The sequence below is a fragment of the Aplidium turbinatum genome, chromosome 9 (assembly GCF_918807975.1).
Source record: "Aplidium turbinatum chromosome 9, kaAplTurb1.1, whole genome shotgun sequence".
NCBI lineage: Eukaryota > Metazoa > Chordata > Ascidiacea > Aplousobranchia > Polyclinidae > Aplidium > Aplidium turbinatum.
The window spans coordinates 22,269,521-22,291,647 of record NC_137480.1 but is presented as its reverse complement, the minus strand read 5'-3'; the positions used below and the strand labels follow the sequence as shown (position 1 = coordinate 22,291,647).

The 22,127-nt window shown below is 35.4% G+C and overlaps 1 protein-coding gene and 1 long non-coding RNA gene across 3 annotated transcripts; one reads left to right on the top strand and one right to left on the bottom strand.

Annotated features, from left to right (window-relative positions):
• Positions 1-35: 35 nt before the first annotated feature.
• Positions 36-5,187, bottom strand: LOC145777635 (uncharacterized). 2 transcript variants are annotated; one of them, XR_014290340.1, is made up of 3 exons: positions 5,087-5,187; positions 403-605; positions 36-141 (listed from the first exon to the last, which is right to left on the bottom strand). It is a non-coding gene; the product is annotated as an uncharacterized LOC145777635 (long non-coding RNA). The 2 variants fall into 2 exon arrangements; XR_014290341.1 differs by lacking the exon at positions 36-141 and having other exon boundaries at positions 401-605.
• Positions 5,188-13,844: 8,657 nt separating this feature from the next.
• On the top strand, positions 13,845-21,834 carry LOC145777631 (spondin-1-like). The gene is made up of 5 exons (XM_082589064.1): positions 13,845-16,496; positions 18,204-18,266; positions 19,386-19,448; positions 19,850-19,980; positions 20,826-21,834. Exons 1-5 carry the CDS (start codon positions 16,252-16,254, stop codon positions 20,867-20,869), a joined length of 546 nt encoding a protein of 181 aa, XP_082445190.1. The 5' UTR covers positions 13,845-16,251; the 3' UTR covers positions 20,870-21,834.
• Positions 21,835-22,127: the final 293 nt, after the last annotated feature.

The window sequence follows — 22,127 nt, the reverse complement described above, 5'->3', positions numbered from 1 at the left end:
CAATCTATTGCAAAATGGACAATACCAAACGATAATTTGTAACAAGATGGACGCTGTTTTATTTACACTAAACAAAAGCACATATTTAATGTTTCTGGATTTCTTGAATACGTTGAATTATTTTCTACCTTTTTCTGTTACCTGCAACACAAATCTATGCATGAGTAAGATAATACTTTTTTTTAACATACAAGGTATTAGTAAAATTGATTTTTCAGGATTCATTTTTGCAAGCTTTTTAGATTTGTATAATTTTTTGATTACTCACCAATATTCTTTAATTGTATTACTATTGGTAGTCAATTCTAAAATGATCAATTAATGATCAAAATCTCCCACAAAATCTTACATTACAATTGTTGATTCTATTATCACGACCACGTGTGTTCCTTCACCATGCACCTTATTTCATGCGTCAACAAGGTCCCGTCAAATCACAAATATATGGACTGGAATTTTCATCTCCTTTTGTATCACCAGGAAAGCCACGGGAATATTCATCTCCTTTTGTGTCGCTCTTCTTTCCTGTACAACCTGGGAGGCACCCTTCCTCACATTCGTATCCACCACTTTTTGTGACGTAACAGCACTCCCGTACACAGCGCCTAAAATAGAAACAATTTGAAGGTAACTGAATTAGTAATTTATATTTAGTCATATCACAGACCTGGAGATTTGGAAAAATATGTAGTCATATCACAGACAATGGAAATTTGGAAAAATTAGCACTATTGAGGATGATACAGGGAAAAAGAAGCAGAGGTTGACAAAGATTGACTTATTTAAACAGCTTGAATCAATGGGCCACAAACGCAACAGTCAAAACGAAGGATTTTATACAAGTGACATTTGACCAAGAAGTTTGGAAGACCATGATCGCCAACGTCTGTATCAGATCAGGCACATAATCATCATCATTAAGTCATAAATCATTGCACTGTAAATTTATTTTCGGTACCGTAACTTAAAACTAGAAGGACCAAGTACCTCAATTGACGTTTGGTGAAACTTGCATGCCTTACACTTCATTTTTAATCCTCGTAAAAATCAAACTTTGCACTTTTAAAAGTAATTTATCCCAATGAATCAAGGATCACGAACATGTTTACAATGGTTGTGACATGTGCGACAAGCATTATTTACTGCAACATGTTCTACTGTACATGCAGGATTTTGACACAAAGTTCAATGGCCAGTTCTATTTTTTCACTATTTACCACAACATGTCCGGCGATATTTAGTCACGGGTTGTTCCAGATTGTCACTTTCTCATCGTTCCAGTGAGTTTTCTTGTAGCAGGAGAGGCTGTTTTGTACGTAGTAGATTTTGCAAGAGGTGATATAAAAGAAGCAATCCAGAAGATCTTTGCTTACTTTTTGGGTGTACGCTCTTCTGCTGATTTCACAAACTGGTTTGTAGATAACCCAACTGTTTATCATATCAATGGACATGACATCATAAAAAACATGTACATTTTACGCTACTTGCTTGCACTGAGTGCAGCCCAGAAATTTGATCCAAAGCATCTACACTACACCAACTTTGGTTTTATTGTAATAGAGCACAGTTGTAGGCTTACGATTGTTGGTTTTGGGAATAGCAACGTCTTTATGTGAAGTGCTCAGAGTGTTTACAGGTTTAGATTCTTTCTAATAGGCCTACTGGTGATACTAGATTTAAATTTTTCCAAGATAACACTCAAATTCAGCTTTTTTTCTTTATTTTATTGCTCACTTGATTAATTTCTCTGACAGTGATTGAATTTTGATATGACAGAAATGAAGCTAAGCAATCAAATTAAGACTTAATAAGCATGGAAAAAGTCTTTGTATTTTGATGTGCTACTGACTTATATTCTTACCTAACCTACAAAAACTATAAAAATAAAATAAAATGAAATCAATCTAGAAACCATTGCAGTACTGTATAGGAAAGGGTATGGATTTCAACCTGTTATCTCCTCTGGCGTCAATTAACGTGCTTGTTCTTCTAAGTCAGAGGTGACGAACCTGCGGCCCGTGGGCCGCATGCGGCTCGTCAAAGAATTTTGTGCGGCCCGCAAACCAATTTGACAATCGCTCATGCATTAAAGACAAAAGGCATCTCAAAGCTGTTTTATGCCTTCACTGGTGCACCTTTCCTTTGCTACAGGTCGAGGCTGACAGATGAAAATCTTAGTGTGCAGTTGAGAGTCGCCACATCGTCTGTTCGACCTAATATTGAACGCTTAGTCAAGCAAAAAACTTTCCAAAAATTCTACTAAGCAAAAAAATTCAATACTTCAATGTTATTTTTTAATGTTTTATGCTTCAATGCTGCATTAGATAGCTTCAGCTGTATGATTCGCATAGGCTTTTGTTTGTTGTTTGAAAAAGAAATTTCATTAACTGATTTGATGTTTCGGAGGATAATGGTCGAAACATTTCATCAACTTGAGCAAAAAGGATAGAGCCAAAGAAAAGAAGAAATCATACTCATATGCAGGGCCGTAGCAACAAAGAACGTGGCCCCCTCCAAACATAAGTCCGGGGTCCCTTCCAACGCAGAAACTGGAATGAGGTATTTATTTCACACAACATGCAGGGTTCATAATATGTATACACAGTAGAGGGCACAGTTCCGGTAACCGCTAATTATAATTAGCGAAGCTAATGTTTTGGTTAGCGGATTAGCATTTCCGCTAATATTTATAAAATTTAGCGGACTCGTTAGCGAAAGTAAATTTATTGGAAATCCGCTGATTTCTTTGTGGAAAGCTAACTTACATTAGCTGCGCCCACTACTGTGTATACATAGGTCTGCAGTGACAGTGTGCTGCAGTGACAGTGTGGACATATATTCCATAATTACGCAAAGCGCTTCTTTCGAGCCTTGTTCTGCGCAAATTGTATTGGGTCATAGTCTAGGGATTTGGCAATCTTGTTTTCGATGGTAATTGCAAGAGCAGAAAGCCTTTCATCTGCCACGGCTAAGCTCAGGATATTCTGGATCAGTTTCATCCTGCTGATGGTTCCTTCAGCACTGGTGACAGTAACTGGTGTGGTCGGTCAGAAGAATTCTGGTGCAAATGCAAAGATTCGGATATATCTCCTGAAGGCTGTTCTTGTACGTTAAAAAAATGCTTGCCGTGACAAGTCCTCTCTCTTTCTCGATGACATAAATAAAATGATTCAATTCCATTTCCATTATTAGTTCGTTGGCATCAATGTCTCCCATTTTTCTTTCAAGTACCCGCTCAAGACCACGCGGAGCAAGTTCGCCTCTCGGGGTGTACGCTTGAGCAACGCATTTCAGGACTGCTCTCCATTCAGCGGCACCTAGTGAATGGAATAATTTCCTGGCAACAACACTTCAATAATCGGAAACTTCACTCTGCCAATCTCGGTAACCGGCCCTGCGTCAAGAGCTTCTATATGTATGAAAAACTACCAGGAATAACCTACCAAGGCTTTGTCAGTCCGAGGATAAAGATACAAAACCAACCAACCCAACCATTTTCTCTGAGACACTTCTTCAGGCTGCAAGCCTTGTACAGAAATTCAAACAACTTGTACCACTCCACGAGTTGGCCAAAGCGGAAAGAAACAGAAGACATGGCCAGATCAGTGAAAACAAGAAAAAATTGTGATTTGAATTTTTCTTCAGCAGAAAGACGACTCGAATCATCAGCACATTCGTAACCAAACATTCTCTTCCTACGTCGTACCGTGTTTTTGAAAACACCTGCTCAATACCAATAAGCTCTGCTATTTCGCGTGCGTTTGTGACCACGTGATAGCCTATATCCTGTATTTCAATAGTCCTCCAAAAACTTCGGCGGAGGGGCCTTTATTCCTTGCAGGGCCCCCTCCGATCGAAGGGTTCGGAGGGCGGTTGCTACGCCTCTGCTCATACGAAAGAAAACGCTTAAACTGGAAAATTAAACTGTCTTCAGTGCAAGTACTGTTGCTCTATCCTTTTTGCTCAAGTTGATTTGTTTTTATTTTTACTGTTGTATGTTTCGATTCTGCGTAAGATAATTTCAACTGTGTGGGTTTTATTACTTTCATTTGCCGTTAGTTACTTTTCATGAATAATATCTTGAGTCGCTTCTAAAAGATTTCATAGTAGATTACGATTAAAAAGTTGTGTGGCCGATATCTCATGTGTAATTGACAAAGTGGCCCGCGACCGCAAAAAGGTTCGTCACCCCAGTTCTAAGTCAAGGGTTCTCCAAATTTTTTGGCTGCGCCATCCTTGACGTCACTTGAAAAATGTTTAAACATCCTTTTCTTGTTTTAGTTATAAATCAAAGTCAAACTACATTCTACTGTAAATGAAATTAAGTCACTACTCACAAAGAATCTTATCGGCTTGTTTCACCCTGTTAGGATCACCAGAAGAAACTTATTTAAATAGAGTTTTAATTTTTACCCCTTTTGGATTTCAAAACAAAGTTTGCTTTCAATCATACAAAAATCAATAGCCTAGCAGCTTTTCAAAGCAAACGATTATATTCGTGTCTTAGTTCAAGACAATGCACATCTCATGTCAAGTTCACAGTTAAGTTTGTTTTAGCTTGTGTCTTCACACTTGCAATTCCAGAATAGCCACTTTAACAAAAATATCGTCACAAACAGTTATTGCTACATAACGTGGGGCACTCCCCCATGTTCACTGTTCTACTAACTCACTATTCTAGACAATGCTGCAACTTTCTCAGCAACCTTTGACTCCAAAAACACGATATTCGATCAATGTGTTTATACTATGGCCGTGGGAGAATAAAAGATTTTAGTTTGGCAAATGTGTTTTTAAAAATACAACAATTTAAATTTTCCCAAATAATTGAATCATTTGTCCAAACTAGCAACGTTTTTTTTGTTATCAAGATTGCGACTGCGCCCGCTCCCTGCAGCTTTATTTTTTACGGCTATGATATATACCAATGAAAACATAAAAGTCAGAAAGTATGAAGTAATACACTTTTACAGAATAGGAATTGCAAGCATTTAAAAATAAAACAACATCAGCTGAAGTGTTTGGTCCTTCTATGTTGACGAAATTTTAATAGCATATCATAATGAATAAATATATTTCAACTTACCTTAACCTTCTTGCGTTTGAATTCGGTGAAAGAAGTAAAACAGATATGAGCAATATTTCTACCAACGTATTCATTATAGTCTAACGCAAATTGATTTTTTGATAACATAGGACAAGATGGAACTTACAAAATGTTTTATAACTGATAAAGGAAAGTGGGAGTAAAAAGCTCTTAAAATTTTTAGTATTTTCCTTTTTCTTCAGTAGCCATTGGCCGGGATAAAGAATGCATACTGTACCATGTGTTGTGCACAGATGTTCATCGATTTTACTCTGGTTTTCCCTTTGCCAATCACATAAAGATAAATTATTTCCATCACCCTTTTTACATCACATTTTGGGTATAGGTTATGTAATCTTATTTTAGTCTTTTCAAAACTTAATCTTTGGATAGACTAAATTTATCCCTATAAAATAAATCTGCCCACTTGAGAGTCCTCGTTTCAGTGTATAAAAAGTTTGATTTTACATTTGTAAATTAATGGCCTTTTATAAAGTATTCCATCTTGATTTTAATAACTGCATGGTCATCGAGACCACTAGAGTGCTTCAAAGGTCAAAGTTTGAAGTTCAAAGGTCAAAGTTTGAAGCATTCATATTCAATTCTTTTATAAGTTTGTATTTGTAAGAAATGAGTTGAAAATTTATTTTGATTCTTATAAATTGGTTATTGAAACAAAGTTTATATAACGTTATGTAACGAATCAAACTAAAAAATAATTTTTTTTTTTTTTTAATTCTCGTGTAAATGTATAAATATTATTGGCCATATTTTTGTTAAAGTGATATATTAGTCCTATTATTTATACAGTAGAATTACTTAAAAAAATGATTTGCCGTAATTTGGTTGACAAAAATATGAAGTGAACTGCCTGCCGCAAACTGATTGCAATTTCACAAATTTAGTCTACAAATTTAACATAGAATATACGACTAAAGTTCAACAAAACGGGGCGTGGTTGCTTTAAAGTTGTAAGACCACTTATAGATTTATTCTGTTCGCATAATGATCTGACATGTTGGCCAGTGTTCTTCAGGAATCTAAAAGCCCATCTGCAGCAGAAACATAACCGTGGAATTCTACAATATAAAGGCTCTCTTTTTGCAACAAAAAGATAGATTTGATTATTGCTTGTATTCCCCGGTTGGTTGGTTATGAATCTTTATCCTCGCGCTGACAAAGCATTTGGCATGCTATTCCTGGTAGTTTCACATACTTGTACAGTACATAGATTTTGAACCACTGACGCAGGACCAATTACCGAGATAGGCAAAGTGAAGTTGTTATATCTTTACCTGGATGTAGTAAAAAAACAAAGATTCAAATCGACCAACCAACTTAATTTGCTTTCATTTTCAATCTGAAAATATTTTTTAAAACATGCAATCCGTTCCACAATAGAGATCAAATCGGAACGACTATCAATCAATCTCTGCACAAGGCATGAAACATATTGAAGTGATTGGCAGAGTGAAAAATAATGTTAATAGCAGCTCATGAATAGGAAATCAGTAAAATATCCACTTTAAACACTCCGGATATGTTGTGTACAATGAAACCATTAGAACACATACCGGAATGCAGTAAGTCCAATCTTTTTTCTACTAGTCACTTAAAACTGCCATATGGGTTTTCTTATGTTCCAGTGGGGTTTTTGTCTAGAAACATATGCAGCTAAGCTTGAGAGTAGGATTTGCAACTTCTAGCATAAATGCTTTAAAAATGCTAACTCAAGCTAATGCAAAATGGGTGATTTAGGGTGTGATGTCATAGAAGTAGCATAAAAATAGTTTGCTGCATTGTGAGGGTACTACAAAACAATAATGTTTTTTTGCGCACAGAACTACTTTATGAACACCAGATTTTACTTAAAGTAAATCCACTAAACTTACTCTGGCTAACGGTAATGAGATATCGCAAGCATGGTTTTTCCATTTCCACTCTAGGTCTATTATGTTCATCTGTTTTCAATCTCATATCCTGTCTAATGCAGTTTCTCGACTTCTTTTAAAAAGTTAATTCTAATAAAGTTTGTTGAACAAAATAGTTCACGAAATTATGCCTCAGCTTTATGCATTATTCTTGACTTCGTGTTGAAATTTATGAGTCTCATTCTGCAATGCGCTGACGCAAAGAACAACCTATCTACCTTAGAATCCATTACGCAAAATTCAAAAGCGAGGCTTTGAATCACTTTTTCAATCTTTTTCTAATTTTTTAAGACTAATGGTTACTGGAAACAATACAATTCAAAATAAAATGTTTTTATTGGTTTGAATTGTGTTTATAGAATTGATTTAATTTCGATAAATTCTTTCTGCAACTCACTGAAATCAATGGCGTAGATCGTGAGCTATTCATTGAATTCGTTGAATAATAAGACAGATCTTTGGTGGAGAGTTCACTTTGCTTTGCCACACACATTTGAAACAAATGAATACATCCTGATTTATTTTTATTTTGGCAAAAACATAAAAAAAACAACTAAAAACCGAATCATTTTTATAGTGCCTTGCCTTTATCACAAAAATTCCGATGGACAGTGAAGTGGAGAGAGTCTTGCACGACGTTCGAAAGTAAGTTATATCTGAAAAGCTTTACAGGAAGAAAATGGTAAATGGAAATTATGATGGATGACCAATTTTAAGCTGGCAACTCAATTTATTCGAAATGACAGTAGTCTAACCGAAACACGACACATTTCAATAAGATATCAAATATATCTTACTTGTTTCACATGATAAATGATTCCGGCAACGGGTTTTGTGACGTGAATCTTTTGGTTTTCAACAGAACCAAAATTTATGTCTGTTGTTTAATTATCTTTTTTTAAATTGAAGACCGAAAGTGGGCATGGACATAATGCCATGTATTTGTGAAACGAATCAGGACACCTACTGTAGAAATCTCTGCTTTCGCATCTGTAAAGAAAACGTTCGTTGGTAAACACAAACAGCATTTAAAAATTGTACTTCCTGAAAAGACCAAACCGGTTATTTGTTACCGGTCATGTAAATGTGTGTTTGATTGTTGTTATGCTACACTATTTGTTCATTTTAATCTGACTTTCGGCAAAATTTTGAAAACATTTATAAATCAATCCGCATTTTCAAGTATCATTGCACAAATGTACATTACATTGACTTTTTATAGAAAAGAATAAGCGCGCATTGAGTACAGGCGATCACCATCATATCAAGCCATACTACTCACCAAGAATATTGGAATAGTTTTGAGCTGAAAAAGAAACCAGAATTTTAATATGTAGACCCAGGGCCTGATTAAGGCTCATGGGGGCCCGAGGCACAGCTAAGTTTAGGGGCCCCTGTTGGCAATCGCTTTCAAAGCAATGCCAGGTACGTAGTCTCTGTGAATGATGAAATATGGGCTAAAAAATAGTTCAAGCAAAACTATAACTTCATACATATTAATTTAGCCAATTTACTTACAACTTTCTAACAGTATGAACACTTTTATACTTATTACAAAAATTATTGGATGAAAAATCTCTCTAACAGATTGGCAATTGAGCTCATTTTAATTTCATACAGGAAACACTAGCAAAATATAGGCTACATTTGAATTTGAACTAGCAGAGTTTATTAATAGTTCCTTGAAACCAGTGGTGTGTTAAACCTTTTGTGGGCCCCGGGGCCAGAATAATTTTGGGCCCTCTATCGTCAAGCAGACCTATAATATTGTGTATATTTTCACTGCATCGACATGGAAATGTGGTTCATTTCAATAGACTTTTTCACCAGTTTAGAAAACAACACAAGTGTAAGTAACCGCAAACACAGGTCTATCATTTCTAAGCTACACCTTTGCTAGGAATGAAAGCCAAAAGTGTTAACAATTTCTAATAAAAAAAAAATACTGGGGAGCTAGTACACAAGTCCCCCCACCCTTGGCAACTCATGATAAAGAGGAATTGACCAAAACATGTGGATGGAAGTGTGTGAACAGTAAAGCAAAGGTAAAGTAATTTCACCCTATATGTTTGGTTGAGTCCTGTCTTTGTCATGAGTTGCCAAGGGGGGTGGGGGGGGGGACTTATATACCAGCTCCAATACTGGCAATGGAACATTATCGGTCACGACGCGGTCATACCATCGTACCACACAAAATTTTGACTGTTTTAACTTTGCCCTGCTTTGCCGCCCGGTACCGCGCAGATAAAATCTGGGGATAAAACCAAATCTGTAGAAATTATTAATTTCCATTCAGATTTGGTCATCTGATAACATTATTGTTTTTCACTATTTTTATGTTTTATCTGGCAACATTACTTGTTCTGTCAACCAAGGTGAAAACATTGTGATTGTACGGTAACTTGTAAACAAAAGCAGTGTAAAGCGTTTTGAGGATCAGGTGTTCAATTATTTTTATTCAACATTATTTCATTCCAAGGCAAAGCTTTCATAATTTTATGTAGGTATTCAAGTTAATTAAAGTTTTTAGGGTATGGTAGCCTAAGTTAGTGGCAAGAATAAACAGGTCCCTTGTGTTAAAAATGATTTTTGTTTTGTACCGTACAACATGTGATATGCCAGGCTTATAAGGTATTTGAAAATAATTGAGCAATTTCATGTGCATATATTCAGAAAAAGTAAATACAGAAGAACGTTTCTGCTAAAAGTACAGGACAGGTTTTTCCTGCTCGCAACATCACTAGTCAAGGATATTTATAATTATGGTATTGTAAATGTTAAAATTGAAATGATAATTAAACTATCTGAAATGCTATTTTGCTTACAGCTTACAATTTTTTAAAACAAAGCACTTTTATTGATGAAAAGAATCTGAATATGTGAATTCAAAAGGGCCCTCCAGTTGTTTTTTTTTTTTTTATTTCACTATTTGTGCTTTCCAATTTCTTTCAATGTCTTCTAAATGATACTTAAAAAAAAACAGCCAGATTTTTCAAACATATTGGTAAACACATAAAAAATACTCTATAAATTTTTCCATTGATTTTGAAATGGGCCCAACTACAGCAATTGCACTTCAACTTCTCTATAGTTTCTCCACAGAATCCTCAATGAGTGAACTTTTTAGGTATGATGCTTCTTACCAGTATGTTTAAGCATGTAATCATTATCGAAGTTTCACCACAAAAGTAAATGACCAAAATAATTAAAACAGTTGTGCCAAAAACACTTTGTGGCAATTGGGCCCTTTTTGAATTCATATATTCAATTGCATCCAATACATTTCTGCAGAACATGTTACTAACTTTATCGCATTTTGTTTTTAGATAGCAATGGTGTTTTTAGAGATGTTTCAGTGTAGTTAGGGCCCAAATTTGTAAAATAGGCCCAAATTTGAGATGTTTTAGTATAATAAGGGCCTACATCATCTTCTTAATGGACAAGTACATGCAGTGAACTTTAGCAACTCAAAAAACACTTTTCTGAAATGCAAAAATCTATTATTTGTGGGCCCCTTGAGATGGTGGGCCTGGGATCCGGGCCCCCCTTGACACGGCACTGCTTGAAACCTATAAAAGTATTGACGCCTACGGTATTAATGTAAAAAAAATTGGGGGCCCCCAAAACCAGGGGGCCTGAGGCCTGTGCCTCGTGTGCCTCATGGTTAATCGGGCCCTGTGTAGACCTCATGATAAGCTTCGATGGGTCACTGTTATATCATGCTTTTCCACAGCTCTAGACCACTACTATGAGTGTAAACGAAGGACTAAAATTCAATGCGAGAAAAACAAAAATGTTTCATAATATATTCAAATTGAATTTATAATTATCCCTTTGCTGGACTTTGTGTACTCGGAAACTAGAAACCTTGGTGTATTTATCACTTTAATTTATTTGCTGTGTGGCAGATAAATGTTCCTTTTGCACGATGAGTGTACGATTTTGCAATTAAATGTACGATTTTGCACGAATCATTACTTATGTAAATTAATCGATCAATCAGTATTAAGGAATAGTGATGTTGCCGATAGAATATTGAGATTGTTTTTCGATTTTCGTTCATGCAACTCTCAACACTGTATGTTGATTTTATTTAATTGAATTTTAAAGTGCTTTTCGGGATGAAACAAACTGGGTATAAATACAAAGATTGAAAAATGTTTGTCAAATTTTTATTCTCCATATGTTAGGTTTTTATCATAAAATTATTATCTAATTTGAAGAAGCTGAATTTACTACAAATTTAAATAGCAGGATACACCTCGATTAGAGATATTAATCTTCGATCTGTTAAAACTGCCAATTTTCATATTGTTAGGGTAGCTTTATTATTTAAAAGCAATTTGGTTTTAATCCTTTAGTTTGATCAGGCATATTAAAAACTACAGTTGTAAGTAGATGAAGAAAGTCGATAAATAACAGGTTAGTTTTCAAATATTGTATTTGTGGTAGATTTGATTGGAAATATAGACATTTTGCTTTTAAATTTATGCTGCAGAAAAGTATGAAGCATTTTAAATTTCGAGAGCTTCTGCTTCTGGTTTTATTCTCACCTCAAGTGCAGTTGGTGGTGCAGATTGCACTCCTCCACATCACTCTGTCAACAGCATCTTCCTCCTTCACTCCCACTATTTCCATATCTTCTGCCACACAATCTATTCATCTTCTTTTCGGCCTTCCTCTTTTTCTTTGATCAACTTTCATTTGTTCCATTCTTCTTCTGTCATAATTTTCGTCTCTCCTTACGAAGTGGCCCAACGATTTAAGGCGAGTTCTCAGATTAATATATTTTTTTTCATACCGCAAGCACTCAAGAAAAATAGAATGACCATATCATGATTATCCCATTATCATCAGTGCAAATATATACCAGGATCAAAAGGAACTCTTATCAATACACTGCGATAAGTTATCAGGGCATGTTAAAAACATTTAGTTGAAGCATACTGAGATAACGAAGTCTGTCAAACTTTAAGATTGATGTTTCAAGAATGACTCCGTCTATTCGTTTGGGCTGCATTGGAGTGTATAAATTGGAATTTTATATTCACTATAAACAAAATTAGATGTTTTGCTTGTGAATTATATACTGTAGATGTGCTATTACTGTGTGCAAGTATTGTAATAACAAAACGTTAATACTCTAATAAAATAAATCCATTTTGTATGTAACTTGAACATATTGAAAACTTTAGGTTGATAGAATTAATTTTAGACCATCAATGTGATAAGTCTTTTCAACAAAATGTGGGTTGATTAACGATTTCTTTGAAAATGTGGGTAAGTTGAATTAGTAAGAATAAGCTACCAGTGGTTTTATTGGCATGAACAATGTGGTTACGACAGACTGAAAATCATTTTTAAGTTTATTCTATTTGTACAGAATCCTAGCGTTTCAAAATTGCAACACTGTGTGAACGATTCAAATTTATTGTTTACATCAACATAACTGCCTTGGAAAAAAATTACCCTTTTTTACTTCGAAACGTGGCAGTCTTGGAATAAACGAAGTATTTTATGATCTAACTGGAGCATTTAAGAATGAATTTGAAAGTCGTATTTTTAATGTTTTGTTTAATTGGTTGTTTGAACTTATCATCTGCTTGGCCAAGGGCACAAAGGTAAGAGGAGTTAGCTACTATTCATATCACGTATTTTTAAGCCGTTCCGTAGCCACGTGTGGCAAGAGGGTCTATACCGAGAAGGACATTTAACTCATAAAATAAGTTGTCAAGCTACAGAACTTTTACATTGCATTTGGTTAATTTTTTTTCATTAAATTTTTTTTATAATTATTATTATTATTATTTTTTTTAAAAATGATATTCATAATTATCTATTTCTAAAGATGATTTTCAATATGTTGATGGAAACGTTGTTGGCATACGCAACACAAAAGGCAATGTGTTTGATAACTGACCAAATCTACACTTTTTTTTTCGGGTTTTCTGCATTTAACCGGTAGACTGTTCTATACACTTATCAATTACAACATGTCCGCAAATTAGGCTTCACTGTATATTATGGTAAACAATTCAAGATCTACAGATTTCTTTACCAACGACAAAAGCAATGACATCGACTATACATGGTAGTTAAAGAATTCTGTAGTCGCAGAAGAAAAGACTTCTCTAGCAATTTATGATTTGTGTAACATTATTAAACGTTAAGTTATACTATATTGTATATTTTATCTTACAAAACTGAATAGTTATACATTATTATTACTGTAAAATTGCCATGTGCGCTTAGTACCCAAACATGAGATATTTGAAGATACAATGATGCAAAATGTCGTTGTTTTGCATGAATCTTTCAAAGTGAACAAATTGTAAGTATTTGTTTGATTTCAGTTTCTACAAAAGTTAAACATACGTTCACTTACAGACCACGCAGTCGTCGACATGCAAGTCAGAACTGTCTATGGAGCCCATGGAGCACAACTACACCATGTACAAGAACTTGCGGAATTGGAATCTACATAAGAACGCGATATAAAGTCGTAGAAGCAAGTCATGGCGTTTCCGATTGTTCTGGAAGTGCTCTCTTGTTGAATTATTGCAATGTGCAATAGGGTGGATCGTTTTTCAACCTTTTTTCTTAATCGCTATTAATAGTGCGGAAAAGTTGTGCACTGACATTGTAAGCACAACACAAAAAAAAAATTTCAAAAATTTTAATATCTTGGGTTGCCCCAAAGAAGTTGAAATATTAGTAAAAATGGAAAATTTCCAAAAATTTTATTTTTTGTTTTAATTTTTAATTGCGTATTAAGAGCGCGGAAAAGTTGTGCACTGACATTGTAAGCACAAAGCGAAAATAAATTTCCAAAAAAATTAATATCTTGGGGTGCCCCAACAAAGTTTATAATTCAAAAAAGAATTGCAAATTTTTAAAAATTCCATTTTTACACATTTGTAACAGCACTACCTCCCGCGAATCATTGTAAATTACGCAGAAAATCAATATTTACATGTAGAATTATGGTACAAGTGCATGTAAGATACGCAAACCTTTTAAGAACATAATCTGAAATCTTGTTTTGTATTGAGACGGGGCATGTCTTTGCTGGACTGTAGCCGATTTCTGATGAATCCAACGCGGTTAGCGGCACTACATACTGCAACAGAGGCCTCCGTGACAACCTTGACACTTCGCTCGATTGCTTGCGTGTGGCAGGGGAAATTGAGAGAATGTTGGCTTGTGTTGATGTTTTTGAACGACCACAATTCTCTGTTGTCATTTCATAGTTATTGGAGGTTCGGTTTGTCGTTAGGCCTATCGGTTTGCCAGCATATCATATCAACATAACTGACAGCATTAAAATTGAATTTTGGCAGTTTGAAGCGCCGGATTTCAGTGCAAACGGGAGTTTCTCGTGCAAACAGTATACGGCGTATTCCCAGCTCACGCACATGTGATTCTTTGTCAAACAGCATTGATAAAGTATGTTTTCGCTGTGGCCAAAAAATCCATTTCTTTGAAAAACAGGGTCGACAATGGCCTTTAGTGTATCCGACAGGTAGCGAGATTTGCTGATGGTTTGCCATAGATGAAAATCACCGCTGATACAGAGTAGATTGCACTTTATTTCGAACCACATAGGAGCATATACCTTCATGACAAAGGTATCCAGCGTTTTTAAATTATCAGAGGATTCTGTGGTCCCTATATACAACCACAGAATGCGATTTCCCGCAGTTAGCCAGCGTGAGTGATTAAGCTTACTTGGACTTCTTGTGGCGAGTGAACTAGGAATTTCTCATGTACAAACGCAATGACAAATGTCCCGGAGGTATCTTTGGTCCGTGCTTAAATCGGTCACACCCATAATATGAGGAAAATTACTTGGTATTGATTCAAATCGTCAGATAGGCATTTTATCACATGTAAGTAAAGCCTTTCCAATCTGTCCGGAATACCCACGAGGACCAGATGTACTGCCATCCAAAAACTCAAAAAGATGCCGTAGGGGTAATTCATTTGCGTGGAATTGACATACCAACTATTGCAGCGGTTTTCGAAACTATAATTCCAACAATCGCATAACACCGCCTGCATGACCCATATTTACCACAGTAGGCTACCATCACACCCCACGGCTGTTATTAAGCTGGTGTCTGTTCCTCTATCATGAACTGCTGATATTATAGAGTCCCCGCGGTTGGACTTACCTGGCCAAAATACTGAGATCCAGGTTCGGCGACAATAATACACACATGCTCTTCAACAACAGATCTTCTGTGAGACAGAGACACCCCATGATTGTCTACTTCAATCTTTAGGGTCTTGTCTTTTCTACCATCAAAATACAAACCGTGTAAAACGTCCGACCTGGACTCTTGCAGTTCTTATCGATTTCTACTTCTTGATCTCCGAACTTTGTTTCTATCAATAATACCAGTTTTATCAGCACTAACCATTACCATACCTACGTCGTGCAATGCAGCAGACGCTACAGCGGCCGCTGCTCCATCAGAGATGGCATAGCGATCCCACATAAGTGCCATCGAACGCATCGCCACAGGTCTGGTGGTCTAGTATGGTGAGACGAAATTAGAGTCATGGTCGTCGTCATGAGATCGATTTGCGATCCGTGTAGCTGTGTGAGAGAGATACAGCTTGAAACCTGCAGGAAGTCAAGTGTGTGCTGTTTTGCCTACACATAACACACAAAAGGCCCGCACTAAGGGGAAGGCAGCAAACGTTGGTGAATGTTCATGTTATTAAACAGGATACAGACAACCATGACATCAGCAATGCGAAGTAAATATTGATTTTCGGAAATTTTCTGAAACGGTTAAAAACTAAAAACAAAAAATAAATTTTTTGGAAATTTTCCACTTTTTCTAACATTTCAACTTCTTTGGGGCACCCCAAGATATTAAAATTTTTGAATTTTTTTTGTGTTGTGCTTACAATGTCAGTGCACAACTTTTCCGCGCTCTTAACAAGCGATTAAAAACTAAAACAAAAAATAAAATTTTTGGAAATTTTCCATTTTTTCTAATATTTCAACTTCTTTGGGGCAACCCAAGATATTAAAATTTTTGAAATTTTTTTTTTGTGCTGTGCTTACAATGTCAGTGCACAACTTTTCCGCACTATTAATAAGCGATTAAGAAAAAAAGTTGAAAAACGATCCACCCTAATGTGCAATGCTCTCTGGTGAATTGTAGATGGGGTTCATGGGGCAACTACGGTGAATGTTCAGCTTCATGCGGAGGTGGAGAAATGAATAGATCAAGAACCATACAAACTGCTGCCAAGTGCGGTGGCGTAAGTTGTGTCGGTGAAGATACAGAAACAGAAACTTGTAATGACCAAAACTGTCCTATTGGTTGTTCTTGGTCTGAGTGGAATGCATGGGAAGAATGTCCTGTGACTTGTGGAGGGGGATTACAATCACGAAGAAGATCAGTTAACGTTCGAGAGCAATATGGAAGCAAAACATGTAGCGGAAGCAATAGAGAAACAAGGTAAATGTTTACCGACGCTTGATTTTAATTCAAATGTACAATGTTTAAAATTGTGCTATATAGCCTACCGGAATACAAAAATGAGTAAACCGGTGTTTGAGCTTGAAGTCTCCTTACTATTTTACCATCTTACCAATACCATCTTACCATTTTACCATCTTATAAATACCATCTTACATCTTACAAATACCATCCTACCATTTACTATCTTATAAATACCATCCTACCATTTACTATCTTACAAATATCATCTTACCATCTCACAAAAATTACCTTACAAATACCATTTTACCATCTTAAGAATACCATCTGATTAATACCATCTTTCTAGAGGCACCATCTTAAAATAGACCAGAAAGTTTGCTTGTGCTGAACCACGAGCCAAAAAAATGACTGCTCTTCTGTAGCATCACCAATACAAGGTGATAAAAAAATAGATCTTCCACTCTAAAGACTCACACGATCATGTCCGATTGAAAAGCTTATCGATCAAGCGTTAATTCAAAATTTGTCTGTAACGTTTGCAATGCTTTGTTTTGGTTGTCATGTAAAGTCAACTTTGCTTTGCAGTTGCAAATAATTCGAATATTGTTTGATATGATTTCTATGGCAAACAATAAACAAAATGACGAGATTTTCAAGAATTAAAATAAACATTAAAATTATATTCTCCCGCAGCCTAGTTACTTATTAAAAAATTGAGTTTTGTGCATACCCAGTGGCAATATATTGTTGCTATGTAAAGTGTAAGAATTTTTAGCAACCGATTTTTTATGTGTTGCATCATCTTTACAAGGCACACGTATTATCGTGTAATATATTTGATTTTTAAGATGTTAACAAAATCAAAATGTTTACCGTTTCCAATAACGTTGATAGTGGACAGTCTCATCAGAAGTAGGCCAGGCCGGACATTGTGTCACTGGTTAAGAGTTTAATGAATGATGGCTTTCCTGCTTTGATTATATTAATTATTAATCTGTTTATTTCAAACAAAAAACAACGTTAGGCTGTGTAATGAAATTGCGTTCTTCTGATTCGTGTGTGTGACGTCATGATTGATTTGTTTCGGACGCTGGCATTCTTTATTGGTACACGCGGTGTTTTGTGTTTTCAACTTGTTGCAGTCTTGAGTTTGTTAGCTGGTGTTGTTAGCTTATGTTGACTACAGAGTAATGATGTTCTTTTCTGTTTACGTATGTATTTATGTTCTGTATTTAGATATCCTACTTTTAAGTTAATTAAAACTTATGAAAATGAAATGTCTGGTTATTATAACAGAACAGGCTGCAATGATTATGTTTTTCCCTATAAACTTCGTCGGCATTTATGTATTGTGTGTTATGGTAATCTAATTGTAGTGTCACAGTTGGAGCTCAGGTTAGGCGATTTAAAATATCCGTTACTCAGAATTATTTTTATTGTAAACACTTCTTTCGCCTCGAAATACCAACTGCTCCTTAAATGAAGCGTTAAATAAAAATATACTTAAAAAAGTCAGGTAGCTAAACGTAATGTAAAAAGTTTGACAAACAGTTTACGTATGGAACGCTTGATATAATTGAAAATAAATTCTATTTGATTCTAATAGATTCTATTTAAATAAAGACCTTCTGATGATCTCCCTTTTTGGGTGAAACAGGCTGTAGAGGTTTTAGTGAGTAATAACTATATTTGATATAATTGAAAATACATTTTTTTCTTTAGAACATGCAATGAATTGGAGTGTCCAGTGGATTGTATATTTTCAGAATGGTCGGAATGGGAAAGGTAAATTGGAGTATTTCAAACGCTGTTGTGGAAAACATTTTTTTAATTATTCAAGATTAGATGAAGCTGCCGAAAAGGCAGAGACGCCAATACTCGTATTAATGTTTCACCAAGACACATTGAAAATCTTACCAATGTTGTTTACGACCTATTGTTTCATGTTTGTCATTTGTGCGGTTCTTATAGTTCCCTCTGACCTCAAGCTAAAAGTAAAACCAATGCAAAGAAGTGTTAACAAAGTTATTTGTTCGAACATGTCTGCAACATAGGTCGCGCATTATTGTGCCATTTTATCCGAGCTTTTTGCGATTGATGTTTTAATGTCTGTGGTATTCTAAAACAGGCTCAAAGTTTTTTGCCGTAAAAAATAATTAATTACACAGTTCTTTTTGTAGTTGTAGCAGGCGATGTGGGAATGGTACTCAAATCAGACGACGTCAAATTGTAATAGAAGCTTCATTTGGTGGAAGTGGTTGCACCGGAGACATAACACTATTCACCTCTATTGAGCTGAAATTTTGAGCGAATAAAGGTTATAAATTGAGAGATATAAGGCATTTCTCAGCACATCCTCTGAAATATTTCATATCCTATTGTTCAAAAATTTCCCACCAGCTGGATGAAAGCAATTAATTTGGCCCATGTCTCGTTAATCCTAACTGTTTCACAGCGTGAAGGGAATTGGCTGTATGTAAAATTATGTAAAAAAAATTTAATCACAACATTGCAATGCATGCTCTTTATTACTCTACCAAAAAACAATGTGTAAACTCACGCTACAATTACAGTTATAAGTCACCTCAACATTTCAACGTATATGAGCAGTTCAAAAATTCACATAATTTTAACTTTCGGATATGCTCAGCATGAATAATTTTACAAAGTGAATCCAAAATTTTGAAACCGTGCCTTAAAAAATAACAGAGATATCACTCCTAAAGCATAAGAATAATCGACAGCCCCCCCCCCCCCCCCAAACTGAGCAAGACTCCAGGAGCCCAACCATCTGAGGGTTAAATAAAAATATGCTTACAAAAGCCAGGAAACTAAGCGTCATATTTAAAGTTCCCAAACAGTCTGCACATGGAAAGCTTGAAGCAATTGAAAATTTTTTTTTAGAACATGCAATGAACTGGAGTGTCCAGTGGATTGTATATTTTCAGAATGGTCGGAATGGGAAAGGTAAATTGGAATATTTTAAACTCTGTTGTGGAAAACAATTTTTTAATTATTCAAGATTGGATGAAGCTGGCAAAAAGGCAGAAACGCCAATACTCGTACCAATGTTTTACCAATTAATTGGAAATCCTACCATTGTTGTTTACGACCTATGGTTTCATGTTTGTTATTTGTGCGGTTCTTATAGTTCCCTCTGACCTCAAGCTAAAAGTAAAAGTACGAGCAAAAAGTCTTCACAAAATAATTTTCTCGAACATGTCTGCAACATAGGTCGCTCATTATTATGAAAATTTATTGTAAAATTATATCCAAGCTTTTTTCGAATGATATTTAATGCCTGTGGTATTAACAGGCTCAAAGTTTTTGCCCTAAATAAACAATTAATTACACAGTTCTTTTTGTAGTTGTAGCAAGCGATGTGGGAATGGTACTCAAATCAGACGACGTCAACTTGTAATAGAAGCTTCATTTGGTGGAAGTGGTTGCACTGGAGACATAACAGAAGTTAAAAACTGCAGCATGGAATGCCTTCCAAGTAAAGAGCAACGCTTTAATTTTTCTTTTTTATCAGTCATACAAAAATGTTGCCATGATTTTGTATGCTCATTAAACCAATTTGGACAGATTCGTTTATATTTGATTGACAAAGAATAGTATAGCATTCTTGAATACCATAGACAGATAATTAATTAACCGTGAATTTAAATATATTCTATATAAAAATCTGCAATAAAGAAGGATGTGATAGTAAAACTTACAACTATCACAAGATTGTGCATTGTGCAATGCATCAATGAGCCAGGCAGTGGCCTAAGCGTGTGCAATGAAGGACTCGCCGAGGATAACTTGACTTGCAGAGATCATTTGGACTAAATATTTTCATTTGTTGTATAAACGGTATTTTATGCTCTAGTCTAGATGTTTGAAGTATGTGAATTTAAAATAAGCTGTCCAAATAAAAAAATAAAATATTTTAAGTCATGTCACACAGTTGCCCAAGGTCATATGCGTTTCATTATTTAAATTTTGGGACATGCAAATATGTTAAGATTAATATGTTTTGCAAATACTCCAATGAATCACTTGTTTTTAATATTAGCAAAATCAATGCGACATTGTTGTAATGCAATTTAATTGCCAATCTCTTTATTAATGGAAGCATAGGCTACATGTTGTCAAAACGTATCTCTTCGTAATTTTTTTGCATGAGGTGATTTCTCTTAAGTTTTCTCATCCAGCAGAGAATGCGGTTGAAATAGCAAAATTAAATCAATACAGCTGCACAGTGCGCGAAAAAGCTATTTTTTAATGACAGGCAATACTGACAATAACTCAAACTTTAACAAGACTTGTGTTAATTTTAAATGTATTCTTTTTCAGAATCTCCGAAAGACCAAGAGAAAGATCGTGCTGCAAGATTGTAAGGGGACAGCAAGAAAAACTCATTCATAATTCCCAATCATGCATTGTCTACTAATCAATCATACCTACAAACGAGTCAGTGATATTTTGACACTGCGGGATGCGAAACACGAAATCTGCCCGTCCAATTGAAGGGCTAACTATGCTGTCTACATTGTATTGACCAATGCCGTGTTACTGCATGAGAATGTTTGTTTTGCACTGGCTGTTTTCACTTGAACGCTTCATGAACGTGGGATTTGTTATGTTTCTTTTACAAAAGTAATAATATTTCATAAGTTGATTGCCTTTAAGTTTAAGTTTATAAAAAAGTAACATGAAGAACGGACAAAATAAGAAAAACAACAACTATTGCCGTATTGTGCATTAGCTTGGCTAGCATGTACACAAAACAAAAATAATGCACATCGATATCATTGGACAATTAGATATTATAACTACAAACTGTCACCAAAATCAAGTGATGACATAAATTCAAATATTCACAGTCTTGCGTGAACCACCGCTCGTAAGCTTGCGAACTGTTAGAGTCATCTTCGCGGGTTCCTCGCACCTGGGAGCGTTCAAACGTTTATTCTATGAAAATGTTCACCTTACCAAACCCACGCTCTGCTTTTGTTCGAGCTGATAAGAATGCCGCACAGACGTCATTCGGCTTGCAGGCTGGTGAAGCTTGTCCCATAGGCCACTATGACTTCGAATTGATTGTCAAAACTTTGTTTAATTGTTTCACCAAACATGAACTGAAACGCTTGAATGCTGCATGGAGAGTCTAAAATCAAATCAACAGTTTGCCTGCTTTGTTCTTAATTTGGACAAATCGGTGTGTTCTGATGCCTCCATCGATGAAGAGTGGTAACAGTTCGGACATGACAGGATAAAACTGTGTATTTGAACGCATGAGATTTGGTTTCAATTATATTCTTTGTCGATGATTTCCATTTTGATACGCTACAAATAAAACATTTTCAATTACATTTATTTACTTCTTGCCAAACATGCAAAGCAAAGCATCGGAGTTTCGAAATTGCCGTATTCAAGCTTTTATATCCGTTGGTTGAAAATTATTATTAATTGGACGTTAACCGTAGGCTATCTGTTACTGCTTCCTTTTGGCGGCAAGAGTTACTGGCCGAGACCATCAGGTCTACGTCTCTCTTATTGCTAATTACTCCGTCGGCTTATATCAAATAACACCGGGAAAAAGTATGCCGTTGGTCAAAAGCCTTATCTATCACTTCAATCAATTTATTTCGCAAA